The sequence below is a fragment of the Podarcis vaucheri genome (genome assembly GCF_965113315.1).
Source record: "Podarcis vaucheri genome assembly, chromosome: Z".
Classification (NCBI taxonomy): Eukaryota; Metazoa; Chordata; class Lepidosauria; order Squamata; family Lacertidae; genus Podarcis; species Podarcis vaucheri.
The window spans coordinates 18,511,422-18,533,415 of NC_138758.1; the positions used below are offsets into that span (position 1 = coordinate 18,511,422).

A 21,994-nucleotide genomic window follows, 5' to 3' on the forward strand; every position below is an offset into this window, starting at 1 on the left:
CAGAAGTTAAATTGCCTCCAGTGATGGGACAGTGAACCATGTCCCTGTGTGCTTTTCTAATCAAATAACTGCCCTTTATTTTCCCCATGCGTGTCCCCCAGCTCTTAGTGTCCAGAGGTAGTGCAGCTAGTAGTGTCTGGAGCTGTTTTCAGACACCATGTGAATGTTGTCCATGTAAACCACATGATTGAGGAGGGGTCAGCAAACTTTCTGAAATCTTCCTTTCTGTTTACAGGTGGTCAGCATGCCTATAGCAGCAGCAGCAGCAGAACAAGCAGAACAAGCAGCAGAACAAGTAGACATGCCAGGAGCAAGTGAGCAAGCAGCCAGCCAACCTGAGAGCTTCAGTCCTGGCCAAGATGAAGAAGAACACCTGGATAAAGATGACGTAAGCCAAACAATGTTGCCTTCTTTGAGCTCTCTATTAAAGAGGCAAGCAGCGACAGTCTGCAGGGTGGGGTGGCAGCGCTTACCTGACCCATCACAGGTGAGGTCAGAACAGTGCAAAATGCACTGGTGGGGCCAATCCTGTGGTCCCACCAGTCCCCCACCTCATGGCTCCCTCCCTCCCTGTACTCCACAGTGGCACCAGTGACAGGTCAGCTAAATGCTGCTGGCCAGTGCTGGGGGGCAATATCACTGGCAGTAGCAGCAAGGTCTTTTCAGCAGCTACCCCAAAGCTCTGGAATGAGTGTGCTAGAACACATCCCTCTAATATGTTGATGTAATGTGCTTTGCAGATCTTTTCAAGCTAGCTTTTAGAGTGTAATATGCTGTCCTAATATTGGGGTGAGGACAGAAGTGCCTGGCGTGCGCTGGTCCATGGGGTCACGAAGAGTCGGACACGACTAAACGACTAAACAACAACAACAACAATATTGGGGGGGCTGTTGCTATATAACTTGTGTATAATAAACTATGATTTCTGAAATAAGAAAAGAAATATGAGCAGCAAGAATTTCACCACTGATTCTAATTAGAGTGCAGGTGATTTGGGGTCAGATCAAAGGTCTATTTAGTCCAGTGTTCTGTTCTCACAGTGGCCAGCCAGGTGCCTTTGGAAACTCCACAAGCAGGAAAAGAAAGCTGTAGCACTCTCCCACTCACAATCCGGCAACTGGTACACAGAGGTAGGCTTCCCCTCATCCTGGAGGCAACATAGCCCTTCTTGCTTAGCTTACCCACTTCTTAACATGGGACTGAAATGGCCCGCTTGAGTCTCCTAGTGTGCAGCAACTGCTAGCACGTTTACAAAGGTAAGCAGGGTAAGTCTGGTTTCAAATGGGATGGGGGGGCTGTGTGTTGAGATTTCGACTAGATGACCCTTGGGATCCTTCCCAGCTCTACAATTCTGTGAATCTGTGAATCTCCAGTTCAGATGCACTTGGCAGCATGGTTATTAATGCTATGGTTATGTGGGGGACAGAGGGAGAGAATAAGTGACCACGGTTTAATAGCCACTCTGAAAAATCCCAAAGAGATTACCGTCTTTTCTACTGAAAAAACATGTTGGTCTGAATGCATCCTTATCAGTTTCTTTCATCTCTCCATAGGCCGAATGCATTGAACAATTCCTCAATATGACGGACGAAGAGTTGGCTAATTTTCATTCAGAGGAATGGATGAGCACTTTCGAAATGAAAGACGATACACTGAATGGCTCCGACAACGGCATGGGGTAAGAGGGGAGCTGGGCTCTACAAAACATCCTAAGACCGTGCCAAGCTCAGCTTGGATGGCACTTGCTTCACAGTCTCACCCAGTTGATCATCTCATTAGCAAAGGCTGTGCTAGTTAATGTACTCCCATTACCTTCTTTTTCCAGTGAACAATCAGTTATACTAAAGGGCAGAATCCAGCGCTTATTTCTCCTGTTCAAACCCCCTTGAAATGAAGGCAGGTGTACAAACACCCCCATGCCCTCATCTTCAGCTGACCAGTTCAGGGTCTTGGAACATTGCACCTTTGGGGGAAAAGGTTGTGCCCACAGTCTCAGATTTCTATAAAGGGTCAGCAAAGAGGCACATTCTTTAATATGCCTCAACATGTTTCTCTAGCACTTCTAGAAGACCTTCCATATGAAGAAAACTATGCTGAAAAAGCCAAAGAAAAACAATGGTTGAATGGCAGGCTTGGAAGAGCACTCAGAGGCATGCTCACTGGCAACTGCAGAATTGCAAAAGATCTGATAGCAAGTGCAGCCAGCAGCGGGACATGGAGCAAGGCACCATTCCTTACTCCAAGCAGCTCCAAATTGATGCATGCCCAACCTTTAAACAGCAGCAAACTGCCCTCTCAGTACCCTGTATAGTCCCTAATTGGTCTTTTGCCCACAAAATCCCTCACCAACTTATCTGCAGTTTAGCTTTTGCTGCTTGTTCTATTACTGGTCCATATGTTGAATGGCTGTTTCTATTTCTCCTTTCAGGGATCTGTCCGGCTGAACTCAACATTTAGGTGTTTCTCAGCAGCAGATTGGTGTGATGGGAGCCTAATCCATCTTGTTAATACAGTGATAACTCGGGTTAAGAACTTAATTCGTTCCAGAGGTCCGTTCTTAACCTGAAACTGTTAAGCACCACTGAAGCACCACTTTAGCTAATGGGGCCTCCTGCTGCCGCCGCGCTGTCGGAGCACGATTTCTGTTCTCATCCTGAAGCAAAGTTTTTAATCCGAGGTACTATTTCTGGGTTAGCGGAGTCTGTAACCTCAAGTATTTGTAACCTGAAGCTTATATTACCCGAGATACCACTGTAGAATCCTTTTGAAAAATGTCTAACCAAATGGCATGTTGAAGACAGCATAGAAAATGGTTTCTACACCCATCCTATGTCTGAACAGATCAGTACTGAGGGGAAGAGGGCTCCCTTCCCCTTGTTTATCTTACTTCTCCGGTCATTTTGGTTACTTCCTTGAATTTCAATTAAAAGTTGGGTTTGACTAAAACCGTGTGGCTTGTTGTACATCTGTATTGCACTTGCTTCCCCAGTCGCCTCATCCTCCCTTGTAGATCAAAGCTTAGCTTACGTTCCCACGAAGTCGTTCCCACACATTCTGCCTGTTGTGTCGTCCCTACTGCTGCCCAATTATTTTTTCAAAGGCACTAGATTAAAATTCTCCTATGCTTATCTAACCAGCAAAGTAAAAGCTGACCCAGCCAAGCAACTCCAAAGCACTCCTGAAAAATGGGGCAGGATAGGACTTCTTTATGGACTGCTGAGGAAAGTTTGTTCCATGACCACTGAGGAGGGTCAGCTAAGTGTGTGCCCATTCTGTCCTAACATGGCATGTTATCAAGAGGACCCTGTCAGGACTGGTCAGGACACTCATTCCCTCCTTACATGCACATGCATGCACCAACACAGGGAAGTGGGACCTTTGATCTGCCTGATGCTGTTGGACTACAACTCCCATCATCACTGGCCATGTTGGCTGGGGCTGATGGGAGTTGAGGTCCAACAGCATCAGAAGGGACACAGTTCCCTCACCACAGCTCTGAAGCCGGTTAACCCAAATCTGCAACATGAGACCCACATTTAATTCCAATATGTTCTCCCAAGAGCTAAAGTGGCTACATGCTCACAAGAATTTTTTTGTGTGAGAATGTGGCACCGGACCATTTTGTCCCTGGACAACATCTAGCCTGCAAAACAAAAAAGGATTCCCATTTATGCTTTCCATCACCCCCCCCTCTCATTTGTTTTTTAAAAAAGAAATTCAGCATACATTATTCAACATACAAGCCCACAGATTCCTGGTGCTGAAGAGTGATCTCTAAGTCAGGGGTGGGTAACTCATCTTCTAGATGCTGTTGGACTACTGGCTCCATCACTCCTTGCCATCGGCTACGCTGCCTAGGACTGATGGCAGCTGGAGTCCAACAGCTGGAAGGCCACAGTTTAGCCACCCTTGACTAGGCTGTGTTGTGCTTCTCACAGCACAAGCCCAAGACATTTGGGCACCTGAGGCGAACCACAAAAAGCCCCTTGCCAGGGAAGAAGGGTTGGGTGAAGATCTACACTGGGAACAAGGAGGGGAATCAAATGGACTTTCCCCCATCATAGAGTCTTTGAGAATGGGCCCACTTTGAATCACGACAAGCAAGTGTACAGTCCAGGAGACTACAGAGGTCAGCCCCTGCTATTTTCTCCCTAGGGGTGGGAGACCCCCTCCCATTCACCAAGAGGACACAGCAGCGGCAGCATGTAGGGGGTGCTGCCAAGGAGGCAGCCATTCTGGCCTCCAAGGAGTACACCACAGCTGTGTCTGCCACCACAGTTGCAGCAGCAGCAGCACTGAGCAATGCATTTCTTGGAGGCTGAATCTGCTGCCCCTTGGATCTTGCCACCTGAGGCAGTTGCCTCACCTTCCCCCATGGGGGGGGGGGCAGTCCCAGTTCCCTGGAAAATCAAACAAGTCTTTCCCTGCTGCATATACCTTTCCTGGGACACCAGCATCATAGACTGCACACAGCCGGATTAATTGATCCTTGAAGTCCATCTCTCAGCAATAAAACAATTCCTCATCAGATTCCCTCTCTGTGCTTTTTATGAAGTTTGCCCTTGCAATTTTCTCACTGGAGGAATCCTTTCAGGGGACGAAGATCTCCCTGGCAGGCCGATTGCTTTAATACAGTGTGCAAATGCATATTTAGTGTCTGAATTGATTTTTGGCCTTACCCATTAAAGGGCAGTGCATGGGAGGTATCAGCTCTTTAACTGCGTTAAGAGAGAGCATTACAGTTCTGAATATTTAGCCACAGAATACATTTTTCAGCCATAGGATTTCAAACTAAAGATTCATGTCCTGTGCAGATTAAGGAAGGATCAAACATAGAGAATGCAGTGCATTTCAGAGTCTCTTTGTTAACAACTTGGTTTTTCAACTGGCAACTCCTTTAAAGCCGAGATGATTGCAGAAACTGCTGGTTTATTGATGGACCATTAAATCAGAAAATTATTTATTTTATTTATTCATTTATTAAATCTCTATACCGCCCTATACCCACAGGTCTCAACATAAAATGACATTATAAAATGACAACATAAAATGCTAATATAAAAACACAAAATACATAGTAAGAATAAAAACAAGGACAACCCAATAACACCCCCATCTCCTACTGGAAAATGTTTGTAGTCTGCAGCTTTTGCCCAAAGAGGCATATTGGGGTGAGGGTGGGTGGTCCTGCCAAAACAATGCCATGCAGAGGTGGGAGTCTGGGTCAAGCTACAACAGCAGCATTTGGCAGCATTCAGGTCCACAACTTTGGCCAGTTTCTGGCTGCAAGACGTGCTGGGGAGGAGCGGTATTCCTGTGCTTGACTTAAAAATTCTCTTTATTGAAGTAAAACTGGACGTTTCTGGGATCTAGGCTGGAGTGTTGATGGCAGTACTTTTGCAGAGTCTTAGCCAGGCTCTCTGGGCCACACAGAAACACACCCACTACAGACCTGCAAATCCCAAGGAAGAAGCATTTAATGTCAGGAAACAAAGGTTACTAATGGATTGCTTTGAGGAAAGGGAGAAGGGAAGAATAATACGCAGCAATGTTGTGCAAGCTGAATCATTCCATTTAGATGACAGAATCTGGGTGTCATTTCTGCAGAATTCTCTACAAATGGGAGTAACAGAAAGGAGATCTGTATGTACAGTGGTACCTCGGGTTAAGTACTTAATTCGTTCCGGAGGTCCGTACTTAACCTGAAACTGTTCTTAACCTGAAGCACCACTTTTACTGACTGAGACTGAATTAATGGGGCCTCCTGCTGCTGCTGCGCTGCCGGAGCACGATTTCTGTTCTCATCCTGAAGCAAAGTTCTTAACCTGAAGCACTATTTCTGGGTTAGCGGAGTCTGTATCCTGAAGTGTATGTAACCTGAGGTACCACTGTATAGCTATGGTCTCTGCTCCGACAACCTGGGTACATACACAGCAGCAGACCTTACCTGGGATGGGCAGCTGCCACCGCTGAGAATTCATTGCTCCACATGGGCCTCCCAAAGAAAGTTTTCTGCCGCAGGCCCGTCACCATGTCGGTGGACCTGTCAAAGTTGACCGCTGCGTGACCAACCTAGAAAAGCAGCAAAAAATTGGGCAGGCCTCACAGCAGCTGCATAAATATTTCATACAATTTCTTAAAATTGACCTTTCAGCTGCTTTCTGATGTTCATGCTAACGGGCCCAGTAGTTTTCATGGAATATTAAGTCTGGCTGTACATATTCCAGGATTCTGCCCTTCCTTCTGCTGCCAGGGGCGTATGAAGGCTGGTGTGGAAGGGGCAGCTCGCCCCTTGTGCCACCCGGGGGGGGCGGGTGACAAGATGGCCCACTGCCTCTCCCCCCCCCCCAGCTGTAGAGCAGCTGAGGGCACACACACGGTGTCCGTATGGGTGCCGCGCATGCCCAATCCTGCCCTGGGGGCCGGAGAGGCTTCCTCTGCCATTGTCTGCTGCACAAACTATAGATGCTTGGCCCCTGGGTATCTGAACAAGCACTCTGCTCCCAAAGGAACCTGCCCAGGCCATTTTCTGAGGCTCTGCTCCAGAGGCAAGGGGCTGTGGAATCACTTTTAAGGAGGAAAGTTTGTGCGGATTATGGGAAAACCAGCTTCATATAACCAACATGCTTAAGTCTAATTAATGCAGGAAGGGGTTAATAGCACAGACTAAGCTGTTCTGCCAGGCTTAGATGTGTCCACTTCCCCTTACCATGGGAGGAACTAGGTAATCAAGCTTTTGGTGTCCCCTAGTCTACCTGAGAAGCTCAGCGGGTGAAGAGGTTTGAACTGGTTGCTCCTTCTCAAATTCATGGCTGTTGCATGCCATTCCTGCATTCTGATACTAATAATTTAGGAACTTTCACCATTTTGTAATAAGCATAGTTTTACAGCCTGTGCAACTATTCTGAAGTGCAGAATAGACCTTTGGAGAGTTTGTTAGTAAACTATTTCTTAACTTACCACACGTGTGGTCTTTTCCCTATGCTTGGGGAAGAGGGAAACTTTGGAAAGAAACTTTTTAGGGAACGTTTTGGAACTCGCTTTAAAGAGCACATTTAAAAGCTTTACAACCTATATTTCCACGCTTTACTTTGCCGCATGTTTTGAAACTTTAAATCTCTGCTGGGGTTCTCTCACCAAAGAGTACTTGCAGCTTCTCCTGCAAGTTCCAAAGATCTCTGAAGTCTGCTCCGCAGTAACTTGAAACAGGGCTTTTAGCGTGGCTGCCCTTGTAAGCCTACAATTTATGCAAGGGTTCTGCTCCCGGGAACAACATGCAAACGTCCAAGCACATAAAGCCTGGGAAACACCTTTAAAAAACCCATAAAAAACCCCCCAAAAATGTAAAAAACAAAAACAAAACCCTGCACCTCCTCTTTCTCAGATCACCTCTGACTGCTTGCTCTCCACGCTTTTGCATGGCCCTATCTCACTCTCCAGCTCCAACTCTCTGACAATGCTCAAACACACTCCCAAGTTGAGTGAAATGGCCGTTGCCAACTGTTGTGTTCCATTCTCCCGCCTCCCAACGTTTTTCAACTGTGTATTTTGATTTTCTCAGCATTTTCTCTATTTATTTATTTATTTATTTATTTAAGAAAGATACCTGCATAGGGATGCCGTCGCATAAGAAAAGTGATTTTAAGTTGCGGGCTTACTGCATTGATATTTCTCTCTGAATTCTAGTAAATATTTCCAGATTTGCGCCAATACGTTTTATGCAAATCGAACCCATCTTTTATCGGCTTTTTTGTGTGTGAAGCTAATCCTCTTTTGGGGGGGGCAATGCACAACTGGCCACCCTAACCTCCGTCCGTCCTCGTATTGTTGGATTCCAACTCCCATCAGCTCCAGCAGCGGACAGGGATGATCAGAGTTGTGGTGGCACAGCAGAAATCAGAAAGTGCCGCTGCCTCATAGCTGCTCTAGAAGAGACTGGTACTTGAAAGTGCCTTGGAACCATAGCTGTCAACCTTCCCTTTTTTTGCAGGAAATTCCCTTATCCCAGTGCCGTTTCCCGCTGCTATCCCAGATTGTTAGATATCCCGTGGACTGTCCCCGGGACAGGTGAGGCTGCTGATCCCTTATTTTTGAGGCTGCTGATCCCTTATTTTCAAATCTGAAAGTTGACAGCTATGCTTCGAACTTCAGCCCTTGCAAAAGGACAATGTGGTACATTGCTGACGTCTCAAACAAAAGCTGCTGCACGTTTTGTGTGTGTGTTTCCTTGACAAAAGGATCAGGGCACTTTCAGAAGCTTGCTCTTCTGAGAAGGGTGTGCACAGCCTGCCAATGGAAGCAAGTTCACAAGGGGGATGCTGCGTGACTCACCATATTGCTGTTCCAGCCTGTGAGGTAGAGATGGTAGCTGAGCATGCCCGCGCTGCCAGACTCACCCATCTCTTGTTCCAGAGAGGCCAGCAGATCCCTGAACCAGGCAAAGGCCCCTGTCTCTCGACAGATCCAGTAGAAGTAAATCTTAAGAACACAGGAACACAGAGGGAGAGAAGAGCTATTGAAACTGGAGACAACTTTTAAGACAATGGTTTGCAAGGAGTAGGTTGGTTAGCTGGCTGTGGATGGCACTAGCAGCTTTGCAATGTTTGCTGCTGCTTTTTTTACTTTTCTATTGTGAAGTAGAAGGATTATGGGGGATGACACAAGAGAGAGGCTATGGGTATGCTACAAATTTATACTGGTTGTGTAATGGCTTAGTTGTCGCGCCTTCCTTCACACCTGGGAACTGCAGACTTGATGCTACGAATTACAGTGGTGCCCCGCAAGACGAATGCCTCGCAAGACGGAAAACTCGCTAGACGAAAGAGTTTTCCGTTTTGGAGGTGCTTCGCAAAACGAATCTCCTATGGGCTTGCTTCGCAAGACGACAATGTCTTGCGAGTTCCTGCTGGGATTTTTCCTTCCCCCCTTTTTCTAAGCCACTAAGCCGCTTATCAGCTGATCCAATCAGCAGATAAGCCGCTAATAGCGCTAAGCCGCTTATCAGCTGATCCGATCAGCAGATAAGTCGCTAATAGCGCTAAGTCGCTTATCAGTTGATCCGATCAGCAGATTAGCCGCTAATAGCCTCTAAAAGCCCCTAATAGCGCTAATAGCGCTAATCCGCTAATTCTTCAATGGGCTTGCTTCGCAAGACGAAAAAAACCGCTAGACGAAGAGAATCACAGAACGGATTCTTTTCGTCTTGCGAGGCACCACTGTATATACATTTTGGCTTCCCAGAGCTCCATAATGAGAACAAATGTCTCTCTTTAACCTTTATAACTGTTAACTGAGAAACACAAAGATTTAGCAACAGCAAGGGCATTTCAGAATTAGACCCAGTTCCATTTTACATATACACCCAGTGCTTTCCCCACCCCTTCCTGGTGGTACCCAAGGATACGCAGTATTGGCAACTTTTTTTCACCAAAGGTTAAAAACATGGCACATACTGTAACAACTTTGTGGTGAGTACCAGCAACTTTTTTCTTTTCTTTTTAAAAAAGCACTGCATACTGCCCACCCCATCTTTGTGTTTGTCTTCTGATTGCAAAATGGTTTTTTTAAATGTTGTTTTTCATTTTAAAGGCACAGGAAAGACAAAGTTTCAAAGCAAAACTAAAAGGTGAAGAGGAAGTTTCATTCAGGAAATTTTTGCAGGGGAGGGTCAAAGATTCAGCCTAGTTAACCAGGTGATTAAGGGAAAATAAAAAGTAAAACAGAAGGTTATTCGCCTTCTGAGTGGCTGAAGGTTGGGGGAGACAAACTGCATATACAGTGGTACCTCAGGTTAAGTACTTAATTCGTTCCGGAGGTCTGTTCTTCACCTGAAACTGTTCTTAACCTGAAGCACCACTTTAGCTAATGGGGCCTCCTGCTGCTGCCGCTGCGCCACCGAAGCACAGTTTCTGTTCTCATCCTGAAGCAAAGTTTTTAACCCAAGGTACTATTTCTGGGTTAGCGGAGTCTGTAACCTGAAGTGTATGTAACCTGAAGCGTCTGTAACCCAAGGTACCACTGTATAAGCAAGCTAGGAAACTGAATAAAACAGTTATTGTGGGGTCAGAAGGTCGTGGAGCAAGACTTTTAAAGCTGAAGACAAAACCAGAAAAGGATTATGAAGGGATGAACTGAGGGTTACAAGGTGGTAACTACTGGCTTGGTTGGGAAAAGCCCAGAATAAGCATAGCCGGGCACACTTACTTCTGGTTATTTTCATTTGTCCTTATAAAATTAGAATGCATTTCCCCCTAAAACCATTTTCTCTAAACTGTCCAACTCAGTGGTAGGGCGTGTCTTCATGGTGCCCAGTGGGGGGGGGGGCATGGAGGGCAACGTGAGGAGGACACAGCCGGGTAGCCATGCGCCCTTCCAATCAGTCCGATGGGACCGATTTGATGGGTGCATGCCTATTGCATCCTCCTCACACCACCCTGCCAACGCCACCAGAAAAATGCACCCAGCAGGCCTACTCACACAATGCCCCCAGTCCAACTTATTGCTTTAAGAAAAATGCTGGGGGGGGGGGGACACACACACCTGTCTGCAGCTTGTTGTTTAGCAATATTTAAGTGTTCCACCCAGGTTGGGCCAGTTAAAGTCCACGAGTTTTTTAGTGGAGGCAGCCAAAGAAAACTGTTATGTATTGAAGTTCTCACCCTGGCCATCGGGGGTACAGTGGTGCCTCGCAAGACGAAATCAATTCGTTCCGCAAGTCTCTTCGTCTTGCGAGTTTTTCGTCTTGTGATGCACGGTTTCCCATAGGAATGCATTGAAAATCAATTAATGCGTTCCTAGGGAAACCGCCTTCAGACCAGGTCCGGGGACAGTCTGTCCCCGGACCTCTTCTGAAGGCTGGGGGGGGGGGACAAGGGCTTTTCTTCCCACCCCCAGCATTTTAAAAAACCCCGGGACAGCGGAGGACTTCTCCGCTGTCCGGGCGATCTTAAAATGCTGGCGGGCGGCATTTTAAAATCGCCCCGGGACAGCGGAGGACTTCTCCACTGTCCGGGGCGATTTAAAAGCCCCTGGGAAGGCAGGCAGGGGGGACAAAGACTTTCGCCCCCCGCCTGCCTTCAGAAGGTGTTCCCGCCCCGCCGCCCGGCTTCGGAGGAGGTCCGAGGACAGTGGGGAAGACGTGCTGCGCTTCCCTGCTGTCCCGGATATTTCCCTATGGGCTGTCGTCTTGCGAAGCAAGCCCATAGGGAAATTCGTCTTGCGAAGCGCCTCCAAAACGGAAAACCCTTTCGTCTAGCGGGTTTTCCGTCTTGCGAGGCGTTCGTCTTGCGAGGTACCACTGTATTGTGTATATAGTTTTCACTCAGGTCCACATCAGTTAATTTAGGCGGGAAACCCTGGGCTGTTGTTGTTACAATGTGACAGCCGGCTGCCTATAAAAGCAGGCTGGCTGAGCTGTGCTCAGTTCAGTTCAGTTCCAGCTTACTATAAAGAACTACTTGGAGAAATCTCTGTGTCGTCTGCTTTGTCAACCCACTACTTAATAAAAACAGACATCCATTTAGTGACAGCGGCCAAGTTAAGGAGGAGAGCTTGGTTTGACTGGGTAGTTTTCCCCACTTCCTTCCCATAGTGCAGGCAACAATCTGTGCCATCACAGAGACCTTTTAAGAAGATACAACAGAGCCATGGTTACCTATTGTGTTATTAAAGGTAAAGGGACCCCTGACCGTTAGGTCCAGTCGCGAACGACTCTGGGGTTGCGGCGCTTGTCTCGCTTTACTGGTCGAGGGGGCCGGAGTACAGCTTCCAAGTCATGTGGCCAGCATGACTAAGCCACTTCTGGTGAACCAGAGCAGAAATGCCTTTTACCTTCCCGCCTGAGTGGTATCTATTTATCTACTTGCACTCTGACGTGCTTTCGAACTGCTAGGTTGGCAGGAGTGGGGACCAAGCAATGGGAGCTCACCCCGTCACAGGGATTCGAACCGCCAACCTTCTGATTGGCAAGCCCTAGGCTCTGTGGTTTAGACCACAGCACCACCCGCGTCCCGTTATACTCATTAAAAAGGTAAAGGTCCCCCTGCCCTACCGACTCTAGGGTTGTGCGCTCATCTCGCTCAAGAGGCCGGGAGCCGGCGCTGTCCGAAGACACTTCCGGGTCACGTGGCCAGCGTGACGAAGCTGCAACTGGCGAGCCAGCACCAGCGCCGCACACGGAAACGTCGTTTACCTTCCCGCTATAAAGCAGTACCTATTTATCTACTTGCACTTAGTGGTGCTTTCGAACTGCTAGGTGGGCAGGAGCTGGGACCGAATGACGGGAGCTCACCCCGCCGTGGGGATTCGAACCGCCGACCTTTCGATCAGCAAGTCCTAGGCTCTGTGGTTTAACCCACAGCACCACTCATTGCTTCTGTCCTATTTTGTTATGTTCAAAAAAATGCCAACTAATATGCCTCAGCACAACTTAGCCATTAGGTTTTATGACAGTTGAACGTGCTTGTACAAATGCTAATTATCTACCTTACGCCATCATCTTCCTCATGGTGCCAGATAAGACAGCTACAGTCATACCTCGGGTTGCGAACGTGATCCGTGGGGTCACAGGGTTGGGGGTTCGAGCCCCACATTGGGCAAATGATTCCTGCAATGCAGGGGGTTGGACTAGATGACCCTCGTGGTCCCTCCCAACTCCACAATTGTATGATTCTAACTCCTGCACCCAGCAAATGTTAAAATCTAAGCCAGGTTGAAATATAAGCCCGGTTGGCTCCATCAATAGAGACAAAGGGGAGATAACCCATTAAGAAAGTCATCAACCAAGCCAGCAAATGGGTGGAGGCCCACCATGGTCTTTGGGAAGATCGCAAAAGGAAAAGTAGTTGCAGTTTGCAAGTGGCAGAAAACTAGAGAAAGGGGGCTCAGAGTACAATATGCTAGAAGCTCCTCCATCATAGGCTCAGGTTATTTATCTGTGTAAATGAACCATATATCCTAAAGGCACCACTGCCTGTGCCTCATTTCCAAAGGAAACACGAACCCTGGGTAACTGCCTGGACCCCTGGAATATCGGACCACTCAGAGATTGGTGTGGCATGTAACAGTCTGAAAGCTTTTAGGTGCACTAATAAATCCAAATGGTTGGCACCTTTGAGAACAAGTTCTATTTCTTTTTCATTTCACTATCATTTTCTTTTCTTTTTTGCATCTTTCTCTTTTCTTGATGTGTGTTTCTGGCTTGTACATTTTTGAAGCAATCCAAAACCTGCAGAATTGTTTGGAAAAGAGGTGGGTGGTGATGCAATTACATTTCCAGTCATTTTCAATACTCTGAGCGGGGGCAGGGTGGGGATATAACCTGTCCCTAGTTTGAGACTGCAAGATACTACATGTCAGAGGGAGTCTTCACTCCCTGCAACTCAAAGACTAGCATTCTCTAGCAAACCGAATTTATTTCATATTGGTCTCAGTGCAATGGGGCGATCCACCATACCGTTTTTGTTTGGAGACCCTGGTCACCGTGCTGGAACTTGTACCAGATGGATTTCAGCACAGAGGCAAATGGTGTCACTCCAATCCCAGCTCCCACCAACATGGCCACCTCGTACTGGAACACATTTTCGCTGGCAGTGCCAAAGGGACCATCTACTTCAATCCTGGAAAGTTGAGAAAATCTATGTGCTGCATAGAATTTTGTGCTCAGAAAAATTTAGTTCCACAAACTGAATCAATAATCAATTTATTACTGAAAGTATGCAGCCTTTCAGGGGAAGCCATCTCAAGAAAGCCTGCAAAAAATAGTTTACCTTTAGCAGGAATGTTATTCCGGTGCATTCCACATTTAACGCTTCCAGACCAGACCCCAAATGATCTTCCTTTTACCCATACTACCTCACCTATGACCAGTTCTGCTGTGCCTATCCACCAACGTTTTTCCTTTTTTTAAAAAAAAATTATTAAAGATTTTCTTGTTTTACAGAAGTAAGTGTAATGTTTCTCATATTTTTTCCATGTAACATTTTTACAAATCAGTTTCATTTGTTGAGACATTGGGGGGGAGGAAGGGGGAGGGGGGAGATGGGTGGGGGTGGGATCAGGTGGCAATGTTTCTATTTTGTTTAATGTATGTAGGGTTTGGTGTCAGTGTTGCTCGTGCTGTTCGCTTGTGTTCCTTTGGTGGTGAGAGAGGTTGGGGTTGGCCTAGGGTGTGGCTGTTTGTTTGTGATTAGCTGTGGTGATCTTTGTTTTCGTGTGTGAGTGGGGTGGGTGGGTGTTTTGGATCAGGTTAGCCGTATTGATTTGTATGCTGTTGGTGGATTATTGTCATTGTCTTGTTGGGCTGTGTATGTGATAAAGGGGAGCCATACAGGGGGAAAGGCGTCTTCTTCTGTTTGTCCCTGTGTCAGTTTCAGTTTATTGGTTATTTCCCATACTGTTTCCCATACTATTTGGTACCATTGGTCTATGCTTACTCCGGACAGGTCTCTCCAGGGCTGTTTCCCATACTATTTGGTACCATTGGTCTATGCTTACTCCGGACAGGTCTCTCCAGTGTCTGGTTATGGTGTTTCTGGCTGCTGAATGTAGGTGGGTTATGAGTTCATTGTGGTGTAAATGGGCATTGTTGTCTTGCCACCAATGTTTTTCCCAGTCCTTTTGCCTTCTCCTTGCCCTGTCTCCAAATCCATCCTTCAATGGCCCAATGCAAACTTTGTTCTAATGATGGAAATATTTTGGGATTTGTACAGCAGTTTCTTTCCTGTTTGGCTGGACTGCCTTGATATTTCTCCTCTCCAAAGCCCTTCGCATCTGCAGGCCACACAGTAACTGAGCAGCTCATGTACCTGAGCCTGAGCATAAGAGGGAGTTGCTGCTGCTTCACCCCCCAATGGCCTCATCGAAGGCAAATGGTTGCTGGTTTACGCAGCTACTCACCTGGGCATCACCGGGTTCGGCTGCTTAAAGTTGTCAATCAGAGCCTCTGTCCAATCGCCTGCTGCCCTGATGTGGACAGAGAATAACTTTTCCTCTGGAGCAGATGTGAGGGTGAATGGATGCCACTCCAAATAGTAGATAGACGGGCAGTTGAGGAAAACATACTGCCCTACTTCCATGCTGAATCCTTTCTTGTACATCTGCAGCTCAAGGACATTTGAAGGATGCATAATGGCCTGCAAACAAAAGTCATGCTGACATCGAAAGGGTGAGGAAAACTCCCTCTACCATCCGAAAGGAAATATTAATTGGACTTGACTTCAAAGCAGCTGGCCTTCATCTGGGGCCAGAAATCTCAATGCCCAAGGTCTTTTCCTGGCACTTAAAGTAAAGGTAAAGGTACCCCTGCCCGTATGGGCCAGTCTTGTCAGACTCTGGGGTTGTGCGCTCATCTCACTTAAGAGGCCGGGGGCCAGCGCTGTCCGGAGACACTTCCGGGTCACGTGGCCAGCGTGACGAAGCTGCTCTGGTGAGCCAGCACCAGCGCAGCACACGGAAACGCTGTTTACCTTCCCGCTATAAAGCGGTCCCTATTTATCTACTTGCACTTTAAGGGTGCTTTTGAACTGCTAGGTGGGCAGGAACTGGGACCGAAAGACGGGAGCTCACCCCGCCATGGGGATTCGAACTGCCGACCATACGATCGGCAATTTAAAAGCACTTAAAAGGCAATAGACAAGCCACCCAACTACAGAAATACCTCAGGTTTAAGAACTTAATTCATTCTGGAGGTCCGTTCTTAACCTGAAACTGTTCTTAACCCATAGCTGTCAACGTTTCCCTTTTTTTTAAGGGAAATTCCCTTATTCCGAATAGGATTCCTTGCAAGAAAAGGGAAAAGTTGACAGCTACGTCTTAACCTGAAGCACCACTTTAGCTAATGGGGCCTCCTGCTGCTGCTGCGCCGCCGGAGCACGATTTCTGTTCTCATCCTGAAGCAAAGTTCCTAACCCGAGGTACTATTTCTGGGTTAGCGGTGTCTCTAACCTGAAGCGTATGTAACCTGAAGCGTATGTAACCTGAAGCGTCTGTAACCCGGGGTACCACTGTGCAGAAGTTCGCCATTGTGAGCCCACATGCTAAACCCTGTCCCTGGAGCCTACCCCCATGGCCATCCTGTAGCCAAGTTGGGTGGCACCCTGGTCCCGGGAAGCCCTGCGCAGTGTCGCAAACCCCGCCCACTCTTGGAGGACGTGAGCGGTAACTGTCATTTTGGCACCTGCTGAACATTTTCAACAAGACTTTTACATGGAGGCTTTTATCCTGGCTTGCATCTCTATTGGATTTTAATTGGTTTGACATACGGTTTCTTGTTGTTGGTTGCTCTTTTTAGATTTCTTTTTAATATTCATATGACTTGTTTAAAATTGGTTTTTATACATGCAAAAAATTTTAGCTGCTTTTAAAACATTCCGCTGCCATTTGTCTTTTGTTGTTGTACTGTAAACTGTATTGGGTGCCTCCTGGTAAGTCATAAATAAATAACCCACGGCTAAAGGATCTCGCAGCAAGCAACAGCCACAGGCTTCCACATCCCCACATTATGCTCAGAGTGGAGAAGCAACAAAACTCATTTATTTATTATTTAATGTATTAAATTTGTATACCAACCATCATTCGAGGATCACGGGGCAGTTTACAGTATAAAAACACATAACATAATACACTGGAACCTCAGTTTTTGAACGTGATCCATTCCGGAAGACCACTCGACTTCCAAAATGTCTGAAAACTGAAAGCGTAAGCCTCAATACAACAGGGAAACTCAAAACGGAAGCTGCATGGCATGTTCGGCTTCCGAAAATCGTTCGAAAACCAAAGCAGTTACTTTCGGGTTTTTGGCGTTCGAAAGCCGAAACATTTGTCAGTGGAGACATTAAACAACTGAGGTTCTACTGTAACAAATAAAACAATAGCCCAACCACCACACACACAGTTTAAAAGGCCATAGTTTCTTTAATTAGCCAAAGGCCTAGGGGAAGAGGAATGTTTTTGTCTGGTGCCAAAAGAGGTGTAATGAAGGAGCCAGGCAAGCCTCCCTGCGAAGAGCATTCAACAAATGGGCAATATTTGGTTGCGAGCTGCCCAGAGTGGCTGGGGAAACCCAACCAGATGGGCAAGGTATAAATAAATTATTATTATTATTATTATTATTATTGATGATGTGTTAGGGAAATTTCAGGGTTCAAGCCTGATACACAGGGCTGCCTGGACCAACCAACTGAATCTGGACACAAATTGTCAGAAAAACAGGAAATCTTTATTGAAAAAGCATTGCAATGCATTGCAACCAGCTCTCACCAAGCAGGCGGGGCACCCCAAAAAACCCAAAAAAATCACCTCTATTCCTACTAAGCAGATGTCATATGACACCAGGGTTGCAGAACAGGATCATAAGTTTTCTGCCCTCTCCCCTATTCATTTATTCCTCACCAGACTTTCTTAGTAAATAAAAAGTCCTGGAGATAACAGCTAAAGCCTACAGTATTCTTTGTCAAGGATTCCTGTTATCTATTCACAAACTGGCTATAGAGGCCTGAGGCAAAATACGTACGCCTGCAAGGGCTTCCTAGAACCCTAATCTCTTACCAAGGCTCAGCAAAAGTTTGTTCTTTTTCCTCAGAGGGCAGAAAGAAGTGACCCATCCATGCAGGACTTTGGAACAGAGGCCAAGGACCCCACCCAGCTGAATGAGCAGGAAGCCCCCCCCCACCTATTCCCCCACCCAAACAGAGCAGGCCAGTACAGTCATACCTCAGCTTACAGACACTTCAGGTTGCGTTTTTTTGGGGTTACGGACCAGCCGAAACCTGGAAGTACCAGAACAGGCTACTTCTGGGTTTCGGGTTCATGCAGGCACAGAAGTGCTACATCGCGCTATGCGCATGCGCAGAAGCACCAAATCACAACCCGTGCATGCACAAACGCGCTGCTGCGGGTTGCGAACACTGTGGGTTGTGAACGTGCATCCCACACGGATCACGTTCGCAACCCGAGCGTCCACTGTAGAGGCGGAAGGAGCCCCTCATAAGACCACTTAAGTCCAGTGTCTTCTTGATGCCGTGCTTTAGTCAGCTTTCATCCCAATCTGATTAGGCCAGGAGCACTTCCAGACTCTGGCTGTTTCCAGGTGGAGTTCCAATCACACTCTAGCAAACTCATATTGCATCATTATAATCAGGGGTGGCACAACAAGCCCACTTCCCCCCAAAAGACCAGACATTCTGTGATAAGGAAAGGGATAGGGAAACGCGCTGGAAACTTGGGGACAAGACTTGCTATGGCACAACGTCATAGAATTTCCCCGCAAACAAATCAGAATGTGTGCTTGTTAAATAGATAACGTTGTCTGGTACCCCAACGAATAAATCAGGATGTAAACAGTAAACAGGTTGCAGAGTGGTAGGATGACACTGTGTCAAGCAAAGATTTCCCCATACTTACCAGTGCATTGTCCCACGATTTATCATGAAGAGTCTGATGGGGGGGGGCAGGTTTGCTGTATAACAGTTCCAAATCAGCTTTAGTTGCATAAAGTCTCTGCTCTTCCCAGAGGGAAGGGGTTGTGAGCGGGAATCGCTTCCTGCAGTCACGGGGGGGGCGTGGCTAGGCCCCCCCGCGTCACTGGAGCCCTGGGCCCGCGTCATGCCCCTCAGCCAGCCAATCCGGCTCGCTGGGGGGCGTGGTTTAGCTGGATTTAAACAGCCGCAGGCCCATGAGCTCTCCCTTGCTTTTACGGCTTCCACGGATTACCAACCCGCCCACCCACCCTCTAGGTTTTGCTTCAGCTCCTTCCCTTGCTATGGACTTCGGCTGATCGCCTTGGTTGTCCAAGGGGCCTGGTAGGAATTTTTTCCACTTGGCAGATTGGAACTAGCCGCTTGGTTTATTGCCTACCTCATAGCAAATCGTCACAACTTGGTGGTTAGGCATTGGAAAATGCGTTGTGTGTTGGAGAGGAGGTTGTGAGCATCACCCACCCCTCCTCTTGAAGGGTATTCCATTAAAGGAATCCGGCGGTTGTGGTTCCTGTCCGACACCCAGGTGGTGGCTAGGGCCATGGCACGACCCTCCGGTGACTCTAGGGCAGCGGTTCTCAACATGTGGGTCCCCAGATTTTGTTGGACTACAACTCCCATCATCCCTGAGCTCTGGCCTTGCTAGCTAGGGGTGATGGGAGTTGTAGTTCAACAACATCTGGGGACCCACAGGTTGAGAAAGGCTGCTCTAGGGGAAAGCTTCCAGTTGATTCGCATCAACAAGCTCCCCCTACAGGTTGTTAACCCTTGCATGACTCTCTGCAGAGCGGGCAGGAGTCAAGTATAGTCTGTTCGGATCCAATGCCTAAGCCAATACCACTCACATTCTGTAACCAATAAAGTTGTGGCCTTTTTTTAGCCCATTAACCCAAATACTTGTGTCCATGTATCTTATTTCATCACCAAGTGGGGAGCGGGGCCTTGACTCACAAGCTGAACAGGTATACGATTGAATCCCACCTGAAAACACCAGCAGTCTGAAAGTGCCCTCAATTTACCACTGACACGAAGAACTTGCCTTGATTTCCTTGAGCTCTAGTTGAGGGCAGATCCACACCACATATTTAAAACACATTTGATGAACGTTTAAAACAGATGACTTCCCCCAGAGAATCCTGGGAACTGTTGTTGTTTACCTCTCACAGAGCTACAATTCCCGACAACCTTAACAAACAACAGTTCCCATGATTCTTTGGGGGAAGCTGTCTGCTTTCAGGGTGCTTTCAGTTGTATGGTGTGCTTCCATCTTGAGGCATACTTAATGTGTCCTATGTATCCAACTCAAAGCCAAGAAGAAGAAGAAAGCAGAGATACTTACCTTTACAACAACCACCTTCTGGCAGGAACGCCAAATCCTCAAGGCTCTCTCAAAGGCATAGAGGATTATCGGGGCCAACACCCACTTCCAGGACTTTAAAGAAACAACATCCACGTTAGAATGGACAGTTTAATTGCGGGGCCAGCATTTTCCCACTTGTGAAACCTTCCACCTTCATCACTTCAGTGCTTCCCTCATGTTGTACCATATTTTTCGCCCCATAGGGCGCACCTAGGTTTTTTTTGGGGGGGAATAAAGAAAAAAAATTATTTCCCCCCCCCCCAGGCGTGGGGCTGGGGCGGGGGAAGCCCGAGCTTCCCCTGACCCCAGCCCCCAGAACAGGCTGCTATCCGCAGGGATGCAGGCAGCTCTCCGCAAGCCGTGGGAGCCCAGTGCGAAGTCGCGCCGGGCTCCCACGGCTTGTGCAGAGCTGCGTGAAGCCCAAAGCCTGGGGCGCACTGCAGGCAGCTCTCCGCAAGCCTAGGGAGCCCGGCGGGAACTCCCGCGGTGCTCCCAAGGCTTGCGGATAACTTCCTGAAGCCTGGAGAGCGAGAGGGGTCGGTGCGCATCGACCCCTCTCGCTCTCCAGGCTTCAGCGAAAGCCTGCATTCGCCCCATAGGACGCACACACATTTCCCCTTCATTTTTGGAGGGGGCAAAGTGCGTCCTATAGGGCGAAAAATACGGTATGTCATTATTACCTCAGCAGGAAGACCCTGAAACTCAGGCACTTTGCAATGAGTGCTGTTGCCTTGAGCCCACTCTGTATACTGCCCAGCACAGAGCTTAGGATTGCTCTCCTCCAAGCTTTTGTCTGTCTGCCCACGAACAAGACCTCTGGAAAAAAGAACAGAACCATCAAAACTGCAAATGTGAAAGAAAGGAACAAAAGCCCAGTACAGTGGTATCTCGGGTTAAGTACTTAATTCGTTCCAGAGGTCTGTTCTTCACCTGAAACTGTTCTTAACCTGAAGCACCCCTTTAGCCAATGGGGCCTCCTGCTGCCGCCGCGCCACCGGAGCACAATTGTGTTCTTATCCTGAAGCAAAGTTCTTAACCTGAAGCACTATTTCTGGGTTAGCAGAGTTTGTAACCTGAAGCGTATGTAACCCAAGGTACCACTGTAGTGGAAAAGGAGGTTTGCTCATACAGGCCATGTGAGCTAAGCAAACCTTTCCAATAGACTCTTTCAGCTCATATTGTGTTTGGTTTTCAGTTGTAACGTGTGGGTTGCAAAAAGGTTGCTCTTTGCTTTAAATCAGCAGTGGGGAAGTGTGCACATAGAAACACATATTAGTGAAAATAACATTCAAATGCACCATATGTGGATAAATTGTTTCGCAAAAAAGGTGTATATTAGGCAAAACAACACAACAAGATGTGCATGTTAGGAGAAATTCGCACTAAAAAACTAATGAATTTTCAGGAAGACTACTTAAAACACACACAGAGAGACACACAAATACTGCTTTTGATTTGTGGAGAGCCTAACATTCCTCTCAGGGAAAAGAGGAATATGAAATGGTTAGATTCGCCCACTCCTAGCTATCCTAGCTAGCCTATCCCACAATTGCAGAAGTGCCTTACGCAATGCCATGGATGACGAGGCCCAGAAAGTAGATAACAAAGAGATGATGGGTGTACCAGAAGACCTCAAAGTAGTTTCTGCGGATGAACTCCATAGAAGAAGTGACCATAAGGATGAAGGACAAGGTGATGATCACACCTGTTATACCAGGAATGGTGGTGAATGCCACATACAAGGGTGTCTGCAGATGAAAGCCAGATTATGACATGTAAAGTTGTGCTTGATAAAAGCTCTGGCTTACAGACAAGGTTTAACTATGACATTTATATACCACCTTTTCTCCCAGGAACTCAAGGTGGTGTACATGGTCCATGACACTGAAAGATAGCTGTATACATGAAGGAGCGTCTCCATTCCCATCGTTCAGCATGGAGACTGAGGTCTAGCTCTGGAGGCCTTCTGGTGGGTTCCCTCATTGCAAGAAGTGAAGTTACAGGGAACCAGACAGAGGGCCTTCTCGGTAGCAGTGCCTACCTTGTGGAATACTCTCCCATCAGATGTCCAACAGACATACAAATATTTGACTTTTAGAAGACATTTTAATGTATCATTTTTTTTAAATACTCTGTTGGAAGCCGCTTAATCATAATAATA

At 47.2% G+C, this 21,994-nt stretch overlaps 2 protein-coding genes across 8 annotated transcripts in view; one reads left to right on the top strand and one right to left on the bottom strand.

Annotated features, from left to right (window-relative positions):
- Window positions 1-281: 281 nt before the first annotated feature.
- CSTF2 (cleavage stimulation factor subunit 2) lies at window positions 282-2,923 on the top strand. The gene is made up of 3 exons (XM_082208634.1): window positions 282-388; window positions 1,554-1,678; window positions 2,429-2,923. Exons 1-3 carry the CDS (start codon window positions 302-304, stop codon window positions 2,442-2,444), a joined length of 228 nt encoding a protein of 75 aa, XP_082064760.1. The 5' UTR covers window positions 282-301; the 3' UTR covers window positions 2,445-2,923.
- Window positions 2,924-4,980: 2,057 nt separating this feature from the next.
- The window catches only part of NOX1 (NADPH oxidase 1), a 40,508-nt gene continuing 23,494 nt past the window's right edge, over window positions 4,981-21,994 (bottom strand). For 5 of the 7 annotated variants that reach the window (XM_082208598.1, XM_082208597.1, XM_082208601.1 and 2 more), the window contains 8 exons: window positions 21,400-21,581; window positions 20,514-20,649; window positions 19,813-19,905; window positions 14,896-15,131; window positions 13,454-13,616; window positions 8,332-8,478; window positions 5,948-6,072; window positions 4,981-5,452 (listed from right to left, as the gene is read on the bottom strand). In XM_082208598.1, the coding sequence (XP_082064724.1) occupies window positions 5,326-5,452; window positions 5,948-6,072; window positions 8,332-8,478; window positions 13,454-13,616; window positions 14,896-15,131; window positions 19,813-19,905; window positions 20,514-20,649; window positions 21,400-21,581 (1,209 nt within the window). In that variant the 3' untranslated portion in view covers window positions 4,981-5,325. Of the gene's footprint in view, window positions 5,453-5,947; window positions 6,073-8,331; window positions 8,479-12,483; window positions 12,605-13,453; window positions 13,617-14,895; window positions 15,132-19,812; window positions 19,906-20,513; window positions 20,650-21,399; window positions 21,582-21,994 lie in introns of those variants that run through there. The other 2 variants (XM_082208596.1, XM_082208599.1) reach the window with 2 other exon arrangements.